The sequence below is a fragment of the Perognathus longimembris genome, chromosome 23 (assembly GCF_023159225.1).
Source record: "Perognathus longimembris pacificus isolate PPM17 chromosome 23, ASM2315922v1, whole genome shotgun sequence".
Taxonomy (NCBI): domain Eukaryota; kingdom Metazoa; phylum Chordata; class Mammalia; order Rodentia; family Heteromyidae; genus Perognathus; species Perognathus longimembris.
Genome location: NC_063183.1, coordinates 31,812,654 through 31,829,181, shown reverse-complemented (window position 1 = coordinate 31,829,181; position 16,528 = coordinate 31,812,654). Strand labels below are relative to the sequence as shown.

General features: G+C 51.5%; 2 protein-coding genes across 4 annotated transcripts in view; both read right to left on the bottom strand.

Annotated features, from left to right (window-relative positions):
- The window catches only part of Ehd4 (EH domain containing 4), a 63,803-nt gene extending 54,597 nt beyond the window's left edge, over nucleotides 1-9,206 (bottom strand). For both annotated transcript variants that reach the window (XM_048332379.1, XM_048332378.1), the window contains exon 1: nucleotides 8,894-9,206. In XM_048332379.1, the coding sequence (XP_048188336.1) occupies nucleotides 8,894-9,129 (236 nt within the window). In that variant the 5' untranslated portion in view covers nucleotides 9,130-9,206. The remainder of the gene's footprint in view (nucleotides 1-8,893) is intronic.
- A 2,345-nt stretch (nucleotides 9,207-11,551) lies between these two features.
- The window catches only part of Pla2g4e (phospholipase A2 group IVE), a 44,825-nt gene continuing 39,848 nt past the window's right edge, over nucleotides 11,552-16,528 (bottom strand). For both annotated transcript variants that reach the window (XM_048332375.1, XM_048332377.1), the window contains 4 exons: nucleotides 16,282-16,485; nucleotides 15,638-15,804; nucleotides 13,553-13,739; nucleotides 11,552-12,792 (listed from right to left, as the gene is read on the bottom strand). In XM_048332375.1, the coding sequence (XP_048188332.1) occupies nucleotides 12,572-12,792; nucleotides 13,553-13,739; nucleotides 15,638-15,804; nucleotides 16,282-16,485 (779 nt within the window). In that variant the 3' untranslated portion in view covers nucleotides 11,552-12,571. The remainder of the gene's footprint in view (nucleotides 12,793-13,552; nucleotides 13,740-15,637; nucleotides 15,805-16,281; nucleotides 16,486-16,528) is intronic.

The following is a 16,528-nucleotide window of genomic DNA, read 5'->3' as shown; positions in this document are numbered from 1 at the left end:
CTACTTCAGAAATTCAACCTGCTTCAAATTACTGGGAAAAAATACTTAGCTCTTCATTCCTATTTTATATATTCCCCCCCATCCCCCCTACTTCTATTTAATGACTAGGTCTTCTGGGAAGTGAAACCTTAGTTCCTTTGTCTTTAGTTAAATCATTGAGACTGCTTGTTTACTGACGTTATCTTGTAAACTGCTATGGCCACTCAGCCAATGGACATTAGCCGATTGAACCCAAACCCTGGAATGTTTGCACAGGTCTTCTACCTTTGACCAGCTCTCGGGAGTGTGCAAACTCCCCAGTGCTGGGCTGGGCTTGGAACTGCGGCCTACCTGTGTGCCTCCACCCTTGCTGATGGAGGGGGACGGGGGAGGAGAGGATGGGAAGGTTCCCAGTAACAAACCAACCTCTACCGCCAGTCGTGTTTGTGTTCCACTCTTTCATTCACTCAGGATTGCGAATTGATGGAGTGCTTTTGTTTGTTGTTTTAATGTTAGTACTAGGGCTTGAACCCAGGGCCTCTACCTCTCTCTCAGCCTTTTCACCCCTGGCTAGTGCACTAGCACTTGAACCATGCTGCCAGCCCAGCTTTATAACCGGTTAATTCAAGATAGCGTCTCAAGGACTTTCCTACGAGAGACTGGCTTCAAGCTGTGATCCTCAGATCTCCGCCTTCAGAGTAGCTAGGATTACAGGTGTGAGCCACCAGTGCCCAGCTTTATGGAAGTGTTTTTGATGTCAAGACTTACAATGTATCAATCTGACTGTTGTAAATTGTGATTGATCTTCATAAGGGTTTACTTTCCCAAGTAACTTGACCCATGGCCTCTTCTTTTCCTTTGCACACTTGTTAAAAATCTGCCTTCGTTGCATTCTACAGAACAGTGTAAGGGAAAGGCCACGCAGCATTTCAGGAAACTCAGTATGCACTGCATCTGTTTCAAACAGAAGCACTGAAATTATGTTCTTTTAAATTAGTTATAATTCTTAGTGTGATTAATTTGTACGACATTAAAGCATCAGCCAAAGGGGTTTCTCAAGGCAAATAACAAAGGTAATATTAAAATTGGAACTGGATACACATATACAATGCAAAAAAAGTAGCTATGAAATACAAGAGGAGACTAAGTCATGAAGGAGGCGCAGGACAGAGTTATCTATCTAGAAGGCCTAGGTAAACCTACGAACTGATGTCAGAGGAAAGGCTGGGGCGTGGCTCTGTGAAGGCCCCCTTATCCAGTAAGCGCAAGGCACGGCAGTAAATTAAAAAGAAGACATCACCGTAACTTCAAGTCAAATGGCCACAAAAAACAAAAACGTAAAAACTCAGTAGCTACCCTTACAATGCCAGCAATCCCAGCCAAAAAAATGTCACAACAAACATTCTTTTTTTTTTCTTTGCCAATCACAGTTGGACTCAGGGCCTGAGCACTGTCCCTGTTCTTTTTGCTCAAGGCTAGCACTCTACCACTTGAGCCACAGCGCCACCTCTGGCTGTTTTCTGTATACGTGGTGCTGGGGAATCGAACCCAGGGCTTCATGTATACAAGGCAAGCACTCTTGCCTCTAGGCCATATCCCCAGCCCCATGACACACATTCTTAAAGAGAAGGAGAGGAGAGGATAAAGGCTCTATTTAGAAGCCTCACAGGGTCTGTAGGAGGAAAGCGCATGTGCACATAACACACACACACACACACAGCACACACACACAGCACACACAGACACGCACACGTTCTGAGACACAGAAGATATCTCAAAGTGGCACTGGCCTCTGCTTGGAAAGAACAAACAAACATATAATTTAGAGATGTAATTCCGCCCTGTACAAATGCGTCTATTTTTGGAAGCACCTAACAATGTCATGTTAAGGTTCTTCTCAATAACACAACACGGTGATTTGGAAGATCAAGAATACTGAGCTCAGAAGGACTGACTGGAGCTGCCACTTGTCACAAGGCGGCTGAGGCCTGTAACGCTAGTGACGCAGGAGGACGGCGGTCTGAAGCCAGGTCTCGCACGTTCACAATCTACGTAAGCCGGATTTTTTATTCCCCCAGAACGGAGGTTTTCAGAACTCAGGGCCTGGCACTCGCCAGGCACGCACCCCACCACTTGAGCAACCACCCAGTCATTTTTGCTTCAGCTATTTTCCAGGTAAGGGCTTGTATTTTTACCGGCGGCTACCTATGCTTTTGGCATAGCTGGCATTACACGCAGACAAATCGCCACGCCTGGCTTGCTGGTTGAGCTGGGTCTTACTTTCTGCCTAGGCTGGCACCCAAACTGTAGTCATTCCTATCTCCTCCTCTTGCCCTTCTTCTAGAAGTTTCCACTCCAAGTCCTGTCTCCTCTTGGCTGACAAACACCAGCTGTTCTCTCCCTGCAGCCCCCCTCTGTCATCCACTTTTAACTCCGCTGAGGTCATCTTTCATCAAAGCCACCGCAATGCCAGTGACCGGGCATGGCGCCTCCCTCCAGGGCCCACTTGCTGAAGACTTTTCTATATTTGACGCCTCACCTCCTCCTGTTCACTCCCCAGCCCAGCGCCATCGGCTCCCATCTCCACCACTTTCCCGCACTCCACTCTTGCCAAGGTCACCTTGGCTCCTTTTCCCAGAAGCACCTGCTGCTGCTGACTACCCCTCTCTGCCTTATTTTTGTGGGCTCACCCGCATACCAAAAAAAAAAGAAAGAAAGAAAGAAAAGAAAAGATGCACCGGGCACTGGTGGCTCACGCCTTCAGGAGGCTGAGATCTGAGGACTGTGGTTCGAAACCAGCCTGGGCAGAAAAAAAAAAAACAAAAAACAATGGAAGTGGAGCTGTGGCTCAAAGTGGTAGAGTACTAGCTTTGAGTAAAAGAGATCAGGGACAATGCCCAGGCCCTGAGCATAAGCTCCAAGACCCACCCCCAGAGGGTAGGGAGCAGATGAACCTGGCTGCCTCCTAGTGAGTCCCTCCACTTCTGTGTTTTGTTTTGTTTTTTTGTTGCCAGTCCTGGGGCTTGAACTCCGGGCCTGAGCACTGTCCCTGGCTTCTTTTTGCTCCAAGCTGGTACTCTGCCACTTGAGCCACAGCGCCACTTCTGGCTTTTTCTGTTCATGTGGTGCTGAGGAATCGAACCCAGGGCTTCATGCATGCTAGGCAAGCGCTCTACCTACTGCTAAGCCACATTCCCAGCCCCCTCCGCTTCTGTTTAATCACAGCTTCTCAAAGGAATCAAGTAGGCCTTTGTTCCTATTTAGAACCCACCCCACCCCCCTTCCCATTTTGGAAAATGAAGACATTTGCCTGTTTCCAATTTTCTGATACTTTCCCACACTTCATAATTTCTTCAAAATCACCAGGCAGTTCTTCGGGCACGGCTGCAAGTTTGAGTTCTTTCGAGACAATGTGCGCAAATCCTCCTGAGCTTCCTCTGTGGCGGGCCCCAGGGTGGGGAGTGAGGGCACTTCTCCTTTGTGTCCCTTCTTCAACACAGCCAGGATCTCTTCCAGTAGAAATGAATATTTAACATTTACCTTGAGAGAAACGGAAGAAGCAGGAGTCTTCAGCGGCAGCCTCTCGCTCTTCCTGGTTATTATCTTGTCCCAACCATACCTAGAGTGGCTTCTCCCTGTCCTGGGTCCTTTCATCCTCCCAGCCTCCCCCCACCTCTCCCCGCTTGCTTTCCACCTTGAAGATGGGCCCTGGTCCTCTTCTCCCTATTTATTAAACACTATTTAAAGTCTTAGTGCACAATCACCTTATAAGACCGTGTTCATCACGCCTTTTCTGACCTGAGTGCTAAGAACGATGGGCATGGGCATGAGGTCACAGCGGCTCACGTCTGGAATCCTAGCTGCTCAGAAGGCTGAGATCTGAGGGTCGCAGTTAGATGCCAGCCCAATGAAGGAAAGTCCTATCTCCAATTAAACACCAAAAAGCTGGAAGTGGAGCTGTGTCTTAAATGGTAGAGCGCAAGCCTTGAGCACAAAAGCTTAGGGGCAAAGCCCAACCCTGAGTTCAAACCCCAGGACAAGCACACACATACAATATGGACATGCTTACACAATGGCAAATCTACAAAGGGGAAAACCACATAGAGACGACAAGGTGGCTGCCCTCAGTCCTCCTGCTGGCTTGAACTTCCTCTTCCCTGTGTTCCCTCAGCTAATTTCCACTTAGTCTTGTTTCTCGCTTTCATTTTTTTTTTAAATTTAAATTATTTCACACAGATGCACAAACTACTCAACCGGCACTAACTGCAGAATAACAGGAATTAAGTAAATTACAGGTCTGGGTAGTGCTGGAAAATTGGGTTTTTTATTTGTTGGTCTCCTCCTTTTATTTTTTCTAGTACTGGGCACCAAAGCTAGAGCCCTGTGCATGCTAGGCAAGTGCTTTACTGCTCTACCGAACCCCAAATCCCTACTCATCTACAAATGATATACCACAAAACTGTAGAACATTCTAGATTCTAGCCAATCTACATTCTAGCCAATCTAGAACATTTTACCAGTCTATAAATCAGTCCCATCCCCATTAACAGGCTCAGCCCAATCTTTTAGCATGTGAATATGCAGTAATCCGACCATTATCTGTTGAAAAAATCATTTTTGTGAATGGTCTGGGCACCCTTGTCAAGAATCCATGCACTGGAGTGGGGGATGTGGCTCAGTGGTAGAGCTCCTGCCTAGCAAGCATGAAGCCCTGAGTTCAAATCACAATACTGCCAAAAAGAAAAAGAAACAATTACTCATAAACATGTGGCTTTACTTTTGGCTCTCACCCATGTCCCACCGATCTACCTGTCTGTTCTTACACCAGTATCATGTTAGCTAATTTACTGCAGCTGTGCAATTAAATTTTGAATCAGGAAATAGGAGTTCTCACAAGTTTGCTCTTCTTTTTCAGGATTGTTTGGGTTATCCTGGTCCATAAGAATTATAGTCCGTTACTGCCAGCAAGACAAAGTAAACTAGAGTTTGATAGAAATTGTACTGGCTTTGGAAAGCAATCAGGAGGGTTTGCCAGCTTAATGTGTCTTCCAGTCCACATACACAGGATGTGTTTCCATTTGTTTATGTCTTCCTTCCTTTCCTTCAATAATGCTTCATAATTTTTAATATAGAAATTTTGCGTTTCTTTTGCTAGGCTTCTTCCTAGGTATTTTCTTCATCTAGATACCCAGTTTTCAATAGATTTTTCTTTCTTTCCTTCTGTGTGTGTGTGTGTGTGTGTGTGTGTGTGTGTGTGTCACTACTGCTTGAACTCATGCTTGCTAGGCCGGTGCTCTGCAGTTAAAGCCATGTCACCAGCTCTTTTTTTTGTTCTGGTTATTTTTACCAACCAGGGATATTCACCATTATACAAGCACAAGCAAAGTTCTGCTTTGAGCTAGGGGCTTGCTTTTTGCTCAGACTAGCCTTATACTTCCCACTGTAGCTGGATTATAGGCATACACCACTATACCTAGCTTTTTTTTGTTGTTGAAACGAGGGTCTTATGATTCACCCCGCCCAGCTGGCCTGGAACCATGATCACTCCCTGCTTCCTGAGCTCAGTCTCTTGCATAACGATGAAAAGTGTGCAAAATACCTATTGGTTAAGATGGGGCATCCCAAGCTTTTTGCCCAGCTGGCCTCAAACCAGGGACCTTTCCCATCTCTGCCTCCCAAGGATTACAGATTACAGGTGTAAGCAATTGTATCTGGCATAAGTGGAATTTTTTCTTAATGTCACACTGGGAATGCTCAATGTTCATGTATAGAAATACAATTTATTTTTGTATATATGGTTTATGTATCCTACAACATTGCCACACTTATTTGTCTTGATCTTTAGTGGATTCTAAGGATCTTCTTCCTATATGATTATGTCACTTGCAACTAGTTTTCCTTTTTTCCAACCTGACTACCTTCTATCTCTTTTGTTGTCTAATTACCCTGGTCCCTGCCCTCCCCACCACCCTTATTTTTTGTGTGTGCTGGTCCTGGGGCTTGAACTTAAGCCCTGGGTACTATTTCTGAGCACTTTTTCTAAAGGCTAGCTCTGTACCACTTGAGCCACAGCTCCACTTCCCACTTTTTGTTGGTTAACTGGAGAAAAGAGACTCCTAGACTTTCCTGCCCAGGCTGGCTTTGAACCATGATCCTAGATCTCAGCTTCCCAAGTAGCTAGGATTACAGGTGAGCCCCTCATGCCTGGCAGTTCCTGCCCTTTTAAAGCCTACAGAGTTTCTTGAGTGACTTCAATCTTTCTCCTCATTAGGATAAACTTTCTACAGGGAAAGTGACAGGAGAGGAGGAAGGGAGAGAGCAGAGATCTTGACAGCAGAAGTTGTTGAGTGAGATTTGCATTGGTTTCAGGCCAGCCTCACATTATCTTGGTGAAAATATCTCTCTTCAAAGCCCTGGGTCCTAGGTATTTCTCTAGCAGAATCTCTCACATCTGTTTTGTGCAACCGTTTTGGAGACAAGCCTGCTGAGACCAATATCTACCCTTCCTTGGCTCAGAGTCAAAAATGCCACGGTCAGCTTTCCTAGTGCCCATTTCATCTCCTTTTCTTCCTTGCCAGTCAGAGGTGGCCCAGTCAACAGTTCCATATCCTGTCTTCTGAGAAGTAAACCAAGACATTAGGGATATCTGCGGTTCTGCATTTACTCCAAAGAGACTCTGAGGAATATCTCCATCTCCTCCAGCCTGCGTTAGCATCTGCACGAGTCCCCAGCCGGCTCGTGATCCGTCCTCTTCCTGCCCCTCGGTGGCTCCTCACGATCGGCCACGCAGAGGCACACAGGTCCTAGCTACCCCAGGCTCCCCAAGCATCTCTCCTCCGGACCTCATCAGGACAAAGGGGATACTCAACTGACTCACCCCTGGCCCACCATGTATTAGTAGGGATCCCCACTCTTCCCAGCCTAAGGACAAATGGCAGGAGGAGGAAGGCATTGCTGAGTCGCTTTGGCATGGGGAGGGGGTGTGTGCTCTGAGTCAGTGCAGGCCTTGGTGATCTCTTGAGATGTGCCGGAAGCCAGACAGATGAGAATCTAAGACCGTGCCCTCCACAGGTGCCTCACAAGTGTGAGAGCGCCCAGTGCTCCGTGGCTGGAAACAAAGAACCCAGGCCACTAACTGGGATCTAACTAAGGCAGGGTTCAGGAAGGCCAGTATCCCGAACCAAGTCTTCTGTTCAGCATTCCAAGTCCCTAGGATGGCTGTGCTTTCATTCGGGGCCTTCCTCTCAGGCCCCGATCATTCCTCCTAATTCCATCCTGAAACCAAATCCAGAGATAAGAGTGTCTCTCACCAAGCTTCCTATCCACCTTGCGGATCTTTCCAATGACATAGCCACTTAGCCAGGGAAGGCCTCAAAAACTAGTGGCTTCCTGTTGGTGACTCCCATTTCACCTGAGGACTGTAGCTCCTGAAGAGAAAAGGTCAGGTTGGATAAAATCACCAAGAGTCAAATCTCAGGACCTTTCTTAAAACTTTTTCCACAAACTTTCTTCCCAAGAAATAATAAAATGATTTGGACAAATGCTATCAGACATCTATCAGTCATTTTTGATCAACGGGGATAATCTTCAATACTCTTTTCAGACTCATAATGAGCAACAAATATATAAATTGTAACATTATTTTCTTTCATCTTCCTTCACATTCAATGTACTGTCTACAAGTACATTCCAATACACCATTTATTTGCTTTACAGAATTCATTCACAGCCTATCCACAGGTCTGCATTTAACATACTTCCTGGAGTGACAACTACTATTTGTAGGAATTATTTAGGTCACTGGAGTGAAGGGAAAAAAAAGAAAAAAGAAAAAAAAAAGAGGTTGCTACTTCATAGAAGTGGCATGAAGCCAAATATAAATGCAGTTAGCTCCCGCAAATGCAAAAGATATTGTTATAATTTCCAAAACCCTTAACTTTGTGTCAACTGGTAGCAGGTTTAACCCGGAAAAACAAAGTCTCCTTAACCGAAGAAAGAGAGCTTTTAGGAGGCTGCTTCCCCGCCCCCCCCGGGGGTGGGGGTGGGGGTGGGAGGTACGGGAGCGGGGAGAACAACAGTTTATTTGAAAAGCAATCCGTTCCAGTGTCAAAGATCTCTCCTCCAACAACACTTCTGAGGAAGCTCTATGATTTGAACCCTGGGGTGCGCACAGCGATTGCTTCCGGAGACCCAGGGAAGGCGACAAATATTTTCGGTCGGTCGTCAAGGGTGAGCCAGGAGGGAATGACCCACCTAAGAAATGGAAACTAACCAAGAGTAACGCGACACTGCCCTCAGTTCCTCGGGCTGGTGCTAACTTCCTGAGGCTGGGTAAGCCAATACTTGGTGGAGAGTGCCACGGAAAGGACCTCGGCGATACCCGCGAATGCATTCACTCATCCATCCGTCCATCCGTCCATCCGTGCATCCGTCCATCCGTCCATCCGTCCATCCGTCCATCCATCCATCCATCCATCCATCCCAGCCAGCCCATGGGCCGGGCACTGGCTAGAGGCCCGATTTCCCCCTCCAGGACTCCATAACCCTTTCCAATCTGGCCGCCGCCAGCCCTAGACTTCACCGCACCGTCCAGAAGATGCTCCTTACAGCCTCACCGTCCCTCCCTCCCCCGGGGCCCCCAGGCCAAGGTGGGTGACAGGACGGAGCCGGCCCCGAGGTCGCCCCGGCCACAGCAAGAAAGGGGTTCGGGGCGCGTCGGAGACGGACGGAAGCAGCTGCGAGAAGGTTCTGTGAGGGGGGGGGAAGAGGTGGGAAGACACCCCCCCACACCCCCGGTCCCGGAGGCCGCGGGAGGCCGGTGACCCCCGCCCCCCCCGCACGTGACGCGCGCACACCTGAGGAGGACGCGCCCCGGGTGGCGGGGCCGGGCCGGGCCGGGCCGAGGCGGCTTTACCTGATGAAGGTGGTCTTGCCGGTGCTGTACTGGCCCACCAGCAGGATCATGGGCTTGTTCTCGAAGTCGGCCTCCTCCAGCGCGGGCGAGTGGAACTCGTGGAAGCGGTACGCCTCCTCCAGAGGCAGCACCTTGCGCAGGTAGAGCGAGCGCAGGCCGCCCGTCACCGTCTGCACGGCGTCCGCGCCGCCCGCGCGCTCGCGCCCGCCCGCCTGCCGCCCCATCCAGCTGAACATCCCGCCGCCGCCTCCGCCGCCGCCGCCGCCGTTCCCGCTCCGCTCCGCTCCGCGACCCCCGCGGCTCCGACTCGACCCTCGCCCGCGCGCGCGCGCTCTCTCGGACCAGCGGCAGCCGCACTCGCCGCCGCCCGAACCTCGCCCCGCCTCGGGACGCCTCAGCCAATCACCCGCCGCTACGTCACGGGCTCAGTTTATTATTCAAAAGACTTCTTACAGGACCTTCCTCATTGGGCCTCTGCCAGCGAGGGGTAGAGGCGTCAGCCAATCGAGAGGAGTTCTGGACGAGGGGGCAGGTCTAGCAGGCTGGGCGGGGGGGGGGGGGGGGGAGAGGGTGTGGCCGCGTCCGGGTAGCTCGGGGACGCGTCACCCGAGGGCCTCCCTCCATCGGGTCGCCGGGGCCCCACGTCGGACCAGGTGGCATCAGCTTCCGGGCGATTCTAAGCCCTCCATGGAGGCCGGTCCTCGGGCTGGCGGCTCCGGGCTCCCGGAACGCTTGCCCATCCCAAGTTTTCTGCACCTCAATCCTGCGGTAGGACAGATTCAGAAAGTTGACAGGCTCCACTTCTTCCTCCCCCCGCAGGCTATTTATGACCCACCATTCCACTGTGGTTTACAAAGGCAAATGCACAGGAAAACAGTATGTTTGTGGGTCCTCGGAAAATGAGAGAGGGAGAGAGGGAGGGAGGGAAAAGAGAGAGAGAGAGAGAGAGAGAGAGAGAGAGAGAGAGAGAGAGAGAGAGAGAGAGAGAGAGAGAGAGAGAGAGAGAGATCAGTGAGCAATTTCATTTCTAGATATATAGCCAAGAGTGGATGGAAGATAGGGTCTTGAAGAGCTGTGTGCACACCCGTAGGTAGGTCCAGAGCTATTCACAACAGCTAAAGAGGTCGTCAATCAGCAGGTGGGTGGATAAACAAATACGGTTAAGATTTGAAGACCAAATGTCTTAGAAAAGAAATCCATCCTGAGTGAATCTACCAGGCCCCCATCCCTTACTTTTTTTAAATTTTTTCGGGTGTTGGTATTAGGGCTTGAACTCAGGACCAGGGTGCTGCCCCTGAGGTGGTTTTTTGTTTTTGTTTTTAGTCAGTCCTGGGGCTTGGACTCAGGGCCTGAGCACTGTCCCTGACTTCTTTTTGCTCAAGGCTAGCACTCTGCCACTTGAGCCACAGAGCCACTTCTCGCCATTTTCTATATATGTGGTGCTGAGGAATTGAACCTAGGGCTTCATGTATACGAGGCAAGCACTCTACCACTAAGCCATATTCCCAGCCCACCCCTGAGGTGTTTTTTTTTTGTTTTGTTTTGTTTTTGCCAGTCCTGGGCCTTGGACTCAGGGCCTGAGCACTGTCCCTGGCTTCTTTTTGCTCAAGGATAGCACTCTGCCACTTGAGTCACAGCGCCACTTCTGGCCATTTTCTGTATATGTGGTGCTGGGGAATCGAACCCAGGGCTTCAAGTATACAAAGCAAGCGCTCTTGCCACTAGGCCATATCCCCAGCCCCACCCCTGAGGTTTTTGCTCAAGGTTAGTGCTCTACTACTTGAGCCCCAGCTCCATTTCTGGCTTTTGAGTGGTGAATTGGAGATGAGCCTTAGCCAGGCACCTGTAGCTCATGCCTGTAATCCTAGTTACTCAGAAGGCTGAGATCTGAGGATATGGATGAACACTTGAGACTCCCATATGAGACACAGGGAAGCTCCTCCGGGCTAGTCTCTCGCTCATTTGGGTCCCCGCACCCTCAATGACTAGCATGCAGTGATTATTTGCAAGCTGAGGTAGATGCAGCTGGCGATGACAAGTCCAGGGAAAGGAGGATCCTGGGAACAATCAAGTACCTTAAGGCCTGTGAAGGGCTAGTAGTATTTGTTTCCATGCACCCCAAAATGAGGAGACATTGGTGACCTTGGGGAGAAGTGTTTTCCTGGCGGGGCAGGGGGGGCACACATGCTGTGATATGGGATGGGCGGCTGGCGGTACAGAGGCTGGAGTGCTGGGTGCTCTCTTGGAAAGGGAAAGGGGAGACGGTGCTGAGGAGGGAGGGCTGCGTTTCAGGCTTATCGGCGGAGGACTGAGCCGGGCTGAAGCCTCTGTGCCCTCTGCACTGCCAGGTGTGCTCATGATGTCATAGCAAGGACCCTGTTGTCATTTTGGTAGCTAATTCACTGTGCAATTCATGAAGTGTGCATTAAAATCTTTGCACATTTCTCCCAACCAAAAATCTAAGTTCCAGGGAAGCAGAGATGGTGTCCAGCCTGCTGTGTCCAGCATGCGGCGGGGTTCCTTGGATGCCAGCTGCCTTTCTTCCTGGTAGCTGTTGGCTCGAAACAGCCTGTGTAGACTAGGTTAGAACCCCCTCGGTGGTGGCCCCAGGAGTGTCTGTCTGTCTTCCTTACAGTAGGCCATGAACACAGTCAGATCAACATTTACCCACATGGCTATTTTATTGCTTGCTCAAGTGACACAATGACTCAATCGACTTCATTTTGTGCTCGGATGGGGCCGAGGCCTGGCCACCTCCACCTGACGACAGGTCTTGCACAGGGCTCCTGCCCCGGTGTCCCTCCAGAGCCCACGGCATCCATCCGCGTGGCCCGGAGCCTGCTTCTCAGCGATTCCCCGCCGCACTCTGAGTAGCAAGGATGTACGCAGGCACCTGCTTTTGCTAAACTTTGGGTGCCTGGGTTCGTCATCTCCCAGCAACCAAAGGACAGTTTGGGGAGCATGCTTCTCAGGACGAGGGCCGCACCTCCCGGGCCTGCAGAGGTTCTCCTTGGGCCCGCTGCTTTCCAGTCCTTCCTTTGTAGCTTCACCCCGAGTCACGTACAAGAGCTGAGCCGTGGCATGGTTGTGATACATAAGAGGAATCGTACTTAGGAATAAATAACTCCCCCGGGAGCCTGGGGGGCAGTGGCAGGTCCACTGAGAGGGGCTGCTGCAGTGGCTCCCCCCTCCCCCCAACCAGGTCACCGGCCCTGCATCCCAGCCCCTGAATCTGGGAGCCCGGGCTGCAGATCTGGCATTGTCTGCTGCTTCCCTGGTGCTGGGCGCTGAGACCCGAGCCTAAGAACACAAGTACTTCAGAACTTTTAAGTTTTTTGTTTTTCCTGAGAAACCCAGTGTTCTGCAGTCTTCCTGCATACTCCCCTTAGGCTGGCCAAGGAGGAAGGGGGTGCAGAGGGGAGAGCTGGGGGACCCCCACATCAACCTCTGAGTCTGGGGTCTCTTTTGCAATGCACATTTTGCATCCACCGGACCCCCTCCCTGTAGTGACACAAACCCCACCAGAGGCCTCCCTTCCCTTTGTCTCATTCCCCTTGGAAATTTTAACCTTTTGCTAGGAAAGCCAGGCCTGTACCCTGGCCAGCCCCACGGCCACTGGGCGCGTGCGCAAGGCCAGCGCCTCTGACAGGACCACGGGGTGGACGGGCCTTCCGGAACCTAGGGAGGACACGGGTTCTTCAGGCGTTTCTTCCTCTCCACCGCCATTCGCAGCGCCTGGAGGAGCTTGTCTTTGTTATTCAGGATGTTGTATTCTGAGAGCTTCATCAGCTTGTCGAAGGCGGCCTCAGTGTAGGTCAGCTCCTTGGTGGAGTATGGAGATTTGGGGCCATAGATGTTAAGTTGGCCCAGCTCCAGCTCCTCAGGACTCCGCTCCACACCTACAGGCAGCCGGACAGTTGCTGTCAACCCTTACCGTGTGAACACTGTACGGATTTGCTTCTATCTCTCAGTCTTCCCTGGTCTATCCTTGCACATATGGACAAACACAACTGCGTGAACACTTGCTATGTGTGGTGGCACCTGCCTGTAAACCCCAGCCTGCAGGAGGCTGAAAAGGTCCAGACTCCCTTGCGCTACACAGCAACTTCCTTTCTTGAATGCACACACACACCCCTCTAAGCTCCTCAGAGCAGGGGCACGGTTTAGGAGTTTTAGGACTTCCCTAGCACCCAATAGTGCTGGACATACAGTTGAGTGTCAGTAAATGTGGTGGGGTGCAGGGGAAATGTGGCGGGGTGCAGGGGCTTATGCCCGTCACCCCAGCAACTCAGTTTGAGGCCAGCTCAAGGAAAAAGTGAGAACATTTCCCAGCCGATAAACGCTGGGCGGGGCGACATGCAGCTGCAATCCCGCCTAGGCTGGAGGCCCCTGCGGGAGGACTGCGATGCTGGCCAGGCCTTGGGCCAAAACCATTAAGACCCAGTCTGAAAAATAACTAAAGCAAACAAGGTGGGAGACACAGCACAAGTGGTAGAAGAGCATCTGCCTCGGCAAGCATGAGGCCCCGAGTTCTAATTCCACTACTGCCAAGAAAGGAGGGAGGGAGGGAGGGAGGGAGGGAGGGAGGGAGGGAGGGAGGGAGGGAGGATCGCCCCAAGTGTAAAGACAAGCGCTCTTGGGCCCCGGCCCGGGGCTCACCTGGTGCTTTGTACTTTTGGAAGGTGTCGTTGATGAGTGGGAAGAAGGCCACGATGGGGGCCGTGGGCTCGTGCGGCTGGTCCAGCACGTAGCACTCCTCTAAGTGTTGGTCGTCGCCTTCCTGGAACTGGTAGCTGGGGAAGGGGATGCTCTGCTCCACGCAGTACTCGCAGGTCTGTTTCAGGGGCTGCAAGAGCACAGGACCGCGTGACTGCTGCACTGCACGGAGGGGCTGAGCAGCGCCGCGTTCTCAGTCCGGCCTCCTGACTTTCCCAGCCAGCAACTCTGGTCCCCAATGATTTGGCCAATCTGTGGTCTTTCTGTATGTTGATTTTACTTTTTTGAAGGGGGAAGGTGCTGGGCTTTGAACCCTGAACCTGGGGCCTCGCACTGGCTAGGCTGAGGATCTACCCTGGAGCCCTGCCTCCAGTGAACTTGTGGCTCTATTTAGACAAAAGCCGGGTTAGTGCGTGTAGCTGAGTCTATGCGGGTGCAGTTCCCGCGGTGGGCGCCTTTCCCAGATGTCTGTAGAAGTCCTGCTGAGAGGTTCCCCCCACCCCCCCAGTTGGGTGGCCATTTGTGGCAGCCTGGGAGGGCAGCAGTGACTAAGGATGACCCCGACGTGGCTGGCCAGGAGCCTCTGAATAGGCATAGAATTTGGAATTGACAGTGTCACGAGACTGGACTCCGAAGAAGCGTGATGGATCACGAGCGCAGCCGCTCCTGCCTGTAATCTCAGCTACTTGGGAGGTAGTGATCACGAGGCGGGCTGCTAAGTGAGAGAGAGCCCATCTCGATGAATAAATTGGACATGGTTGTGTTCGTCTATGCTTCTAGGTACACAGGAGGCAGAGAGAGGAAAATCTCTGATGGAGGCCAGCCCTGGACCAATGCACCTGAATCCTACCTGAAGAATAACTCAAGTAAAACCCAAGGCTGGAGATGTGGCTCAAGTGGTAGAACACCTGCTTATCACCAAGACTGAGTTAACTCTCCAGTATTACATAAATAACAACAAAAAATATAATGCGATGGAAAGAACCCGGGGCTCAGTGTCCGCAGCGCCATGCTGCCGCCCCTGCGTGGTTGCGCGCTGTGTGATCGTAAGCTAAGCTCTCGTCCATGCTGTCCCTCCGTTTCCTCATCTGTCACATGCAGACAGCAGCAGCTGTGCCATCCACCTCAGGAGATGGGGTGAGGACCACCCCAGGTCCTATGGGACAGGACACTGTCACTTATAAATGTAAGCTGCTGTTAGCATCACCCCGATTGTCTGCATTTCTTTCTGCACCCCCAACTTCAGGGCCAGGATATGTCAAAGTAGAGCAGCAAGCTGGGCACTGGTGGTTCACTCCTATAGTGCTCATACTCAGTAGGCTCAGTGAGGATTCCAGTTCAAACTCAGCCCAGGGCGCAAAGTTCCTGAAACTTTTTTTTTTTTGCCAGTTCTGGGGCTTGGACTCAGGGCCTGAGCACTGTCCCTGGCTTCTTTTTGCTCAAGGCTAGCACTCTGCCACTTGAGCCACAGCGCCACTTCTGGCCGTTTTCTATATATGTGGTGCTGGGGAATCGAACCCAGGGCTTCATGTATACAAGGCCAGTACTTTGCCACTAGGCCATATTCCCAGCCCCCTGAAACTCTTATCTCCAATGAACCACCAGAAAACCGGAAGTGGCACTGTGGCTCAAGAGGTAGAGAGCTAGCCTTAACCTAAAGAGCTCGGGGACAGCACCCAGGCCCAGAGTTCAATCCCTACCACTGACCAAAAAAAAAAGGGGGGGGCAAAACCCACCAGCCCTGATTCTTTCAGGCCATTATCCCTGCAAATGGACAAAGCTTGACAACAGACTGCTCTGTTCATTTTTTTAAAATTCCTTTTGTTTACACCTGAAGGATAGCCAAGTATGGCAAAGGCTCAAAGGAGAGAAGAAAACTGGAATTCGCTAGCTGAGTCTGCGTGGAGCCCGGCCCCACTGTGCGTCCTCTGGCCACGCAGCCTTGCGCCCAGCCCCATCACGTGAGGTTCTCCCTGCTGCCGTCTCCCCTTCTCCCATGTCCCCGCCACCCCGGCTCCCAGTCCTTGCCTTTGTCTGGGAGCCCGCGCTGTAGCCCAGGTGGATGATGAGGTCAGCCTTTCTCTCCGGCCTGAGCAGGGGCGCGTAGCTGGAGTTGATGAAGAAGGCCGTGTCTTGCAGACACAGGTGTTTGGAAAACTGTGTCAACTGGTTTGGAAAGTTGTCCAGCACTGTGTCTGAAAGCCAAGCCTTTCAGTCACCAACCAATCCGCCTGGCATCCTGGTGCCAGCTGTGGGTTGGAGGCACCTGATTGGGGCTGAACGCCCTGCCTGGAACTTCCTATCACAGGCCAAGCTTCCAGACTCTTTCTGCCCAGGGATCCCCCAGATCTTCTGGGCTGATCTTGGAGTTCCACGATAACCCATAGCACAGTATGAAAGCCATCCTACAGAATAAATAGGGTTACCCTGGGTCCAGAGTCCCTCTGGAACTGCTCTTATTGCTGAGACTGTTAGGCAGAAGTTGTACTGTCAATAATTAAATGCCAACAGCACCCCCTGCTGGCAGCATCTGCGTGGTTCAAGATGATACCTGCGGTGGACGGCTCTGACCAGAGGGGGGTCTTCTCCTTTCTGCATGGCAGCTTCCACATCTATGTCTCCCTCCTCCCCATAGAGCCAGGCCTGGAGGAGCCTCCCCAGGGCGGGGGTACCTTTCCACATGGAGAACTGGCCATCCTGAAGGTAGTTGGTGTGCAGCTGCAGCCCATTAAGAAAGTTGTGATACTCAGACACCAAGGGCCGATGTGTGAGGATGTCCCGGAACGTATTGGACAGCCATGACCCCGGGACTATTACTGTGGTCTCCAGGTTGTCAGTGTCACATCTAGGGATTTCAGGCAGGATGGGCTCATCTTCTGCACAGGGAAAGGGGATGGAGGGCGGTCACCAGGGAGGACT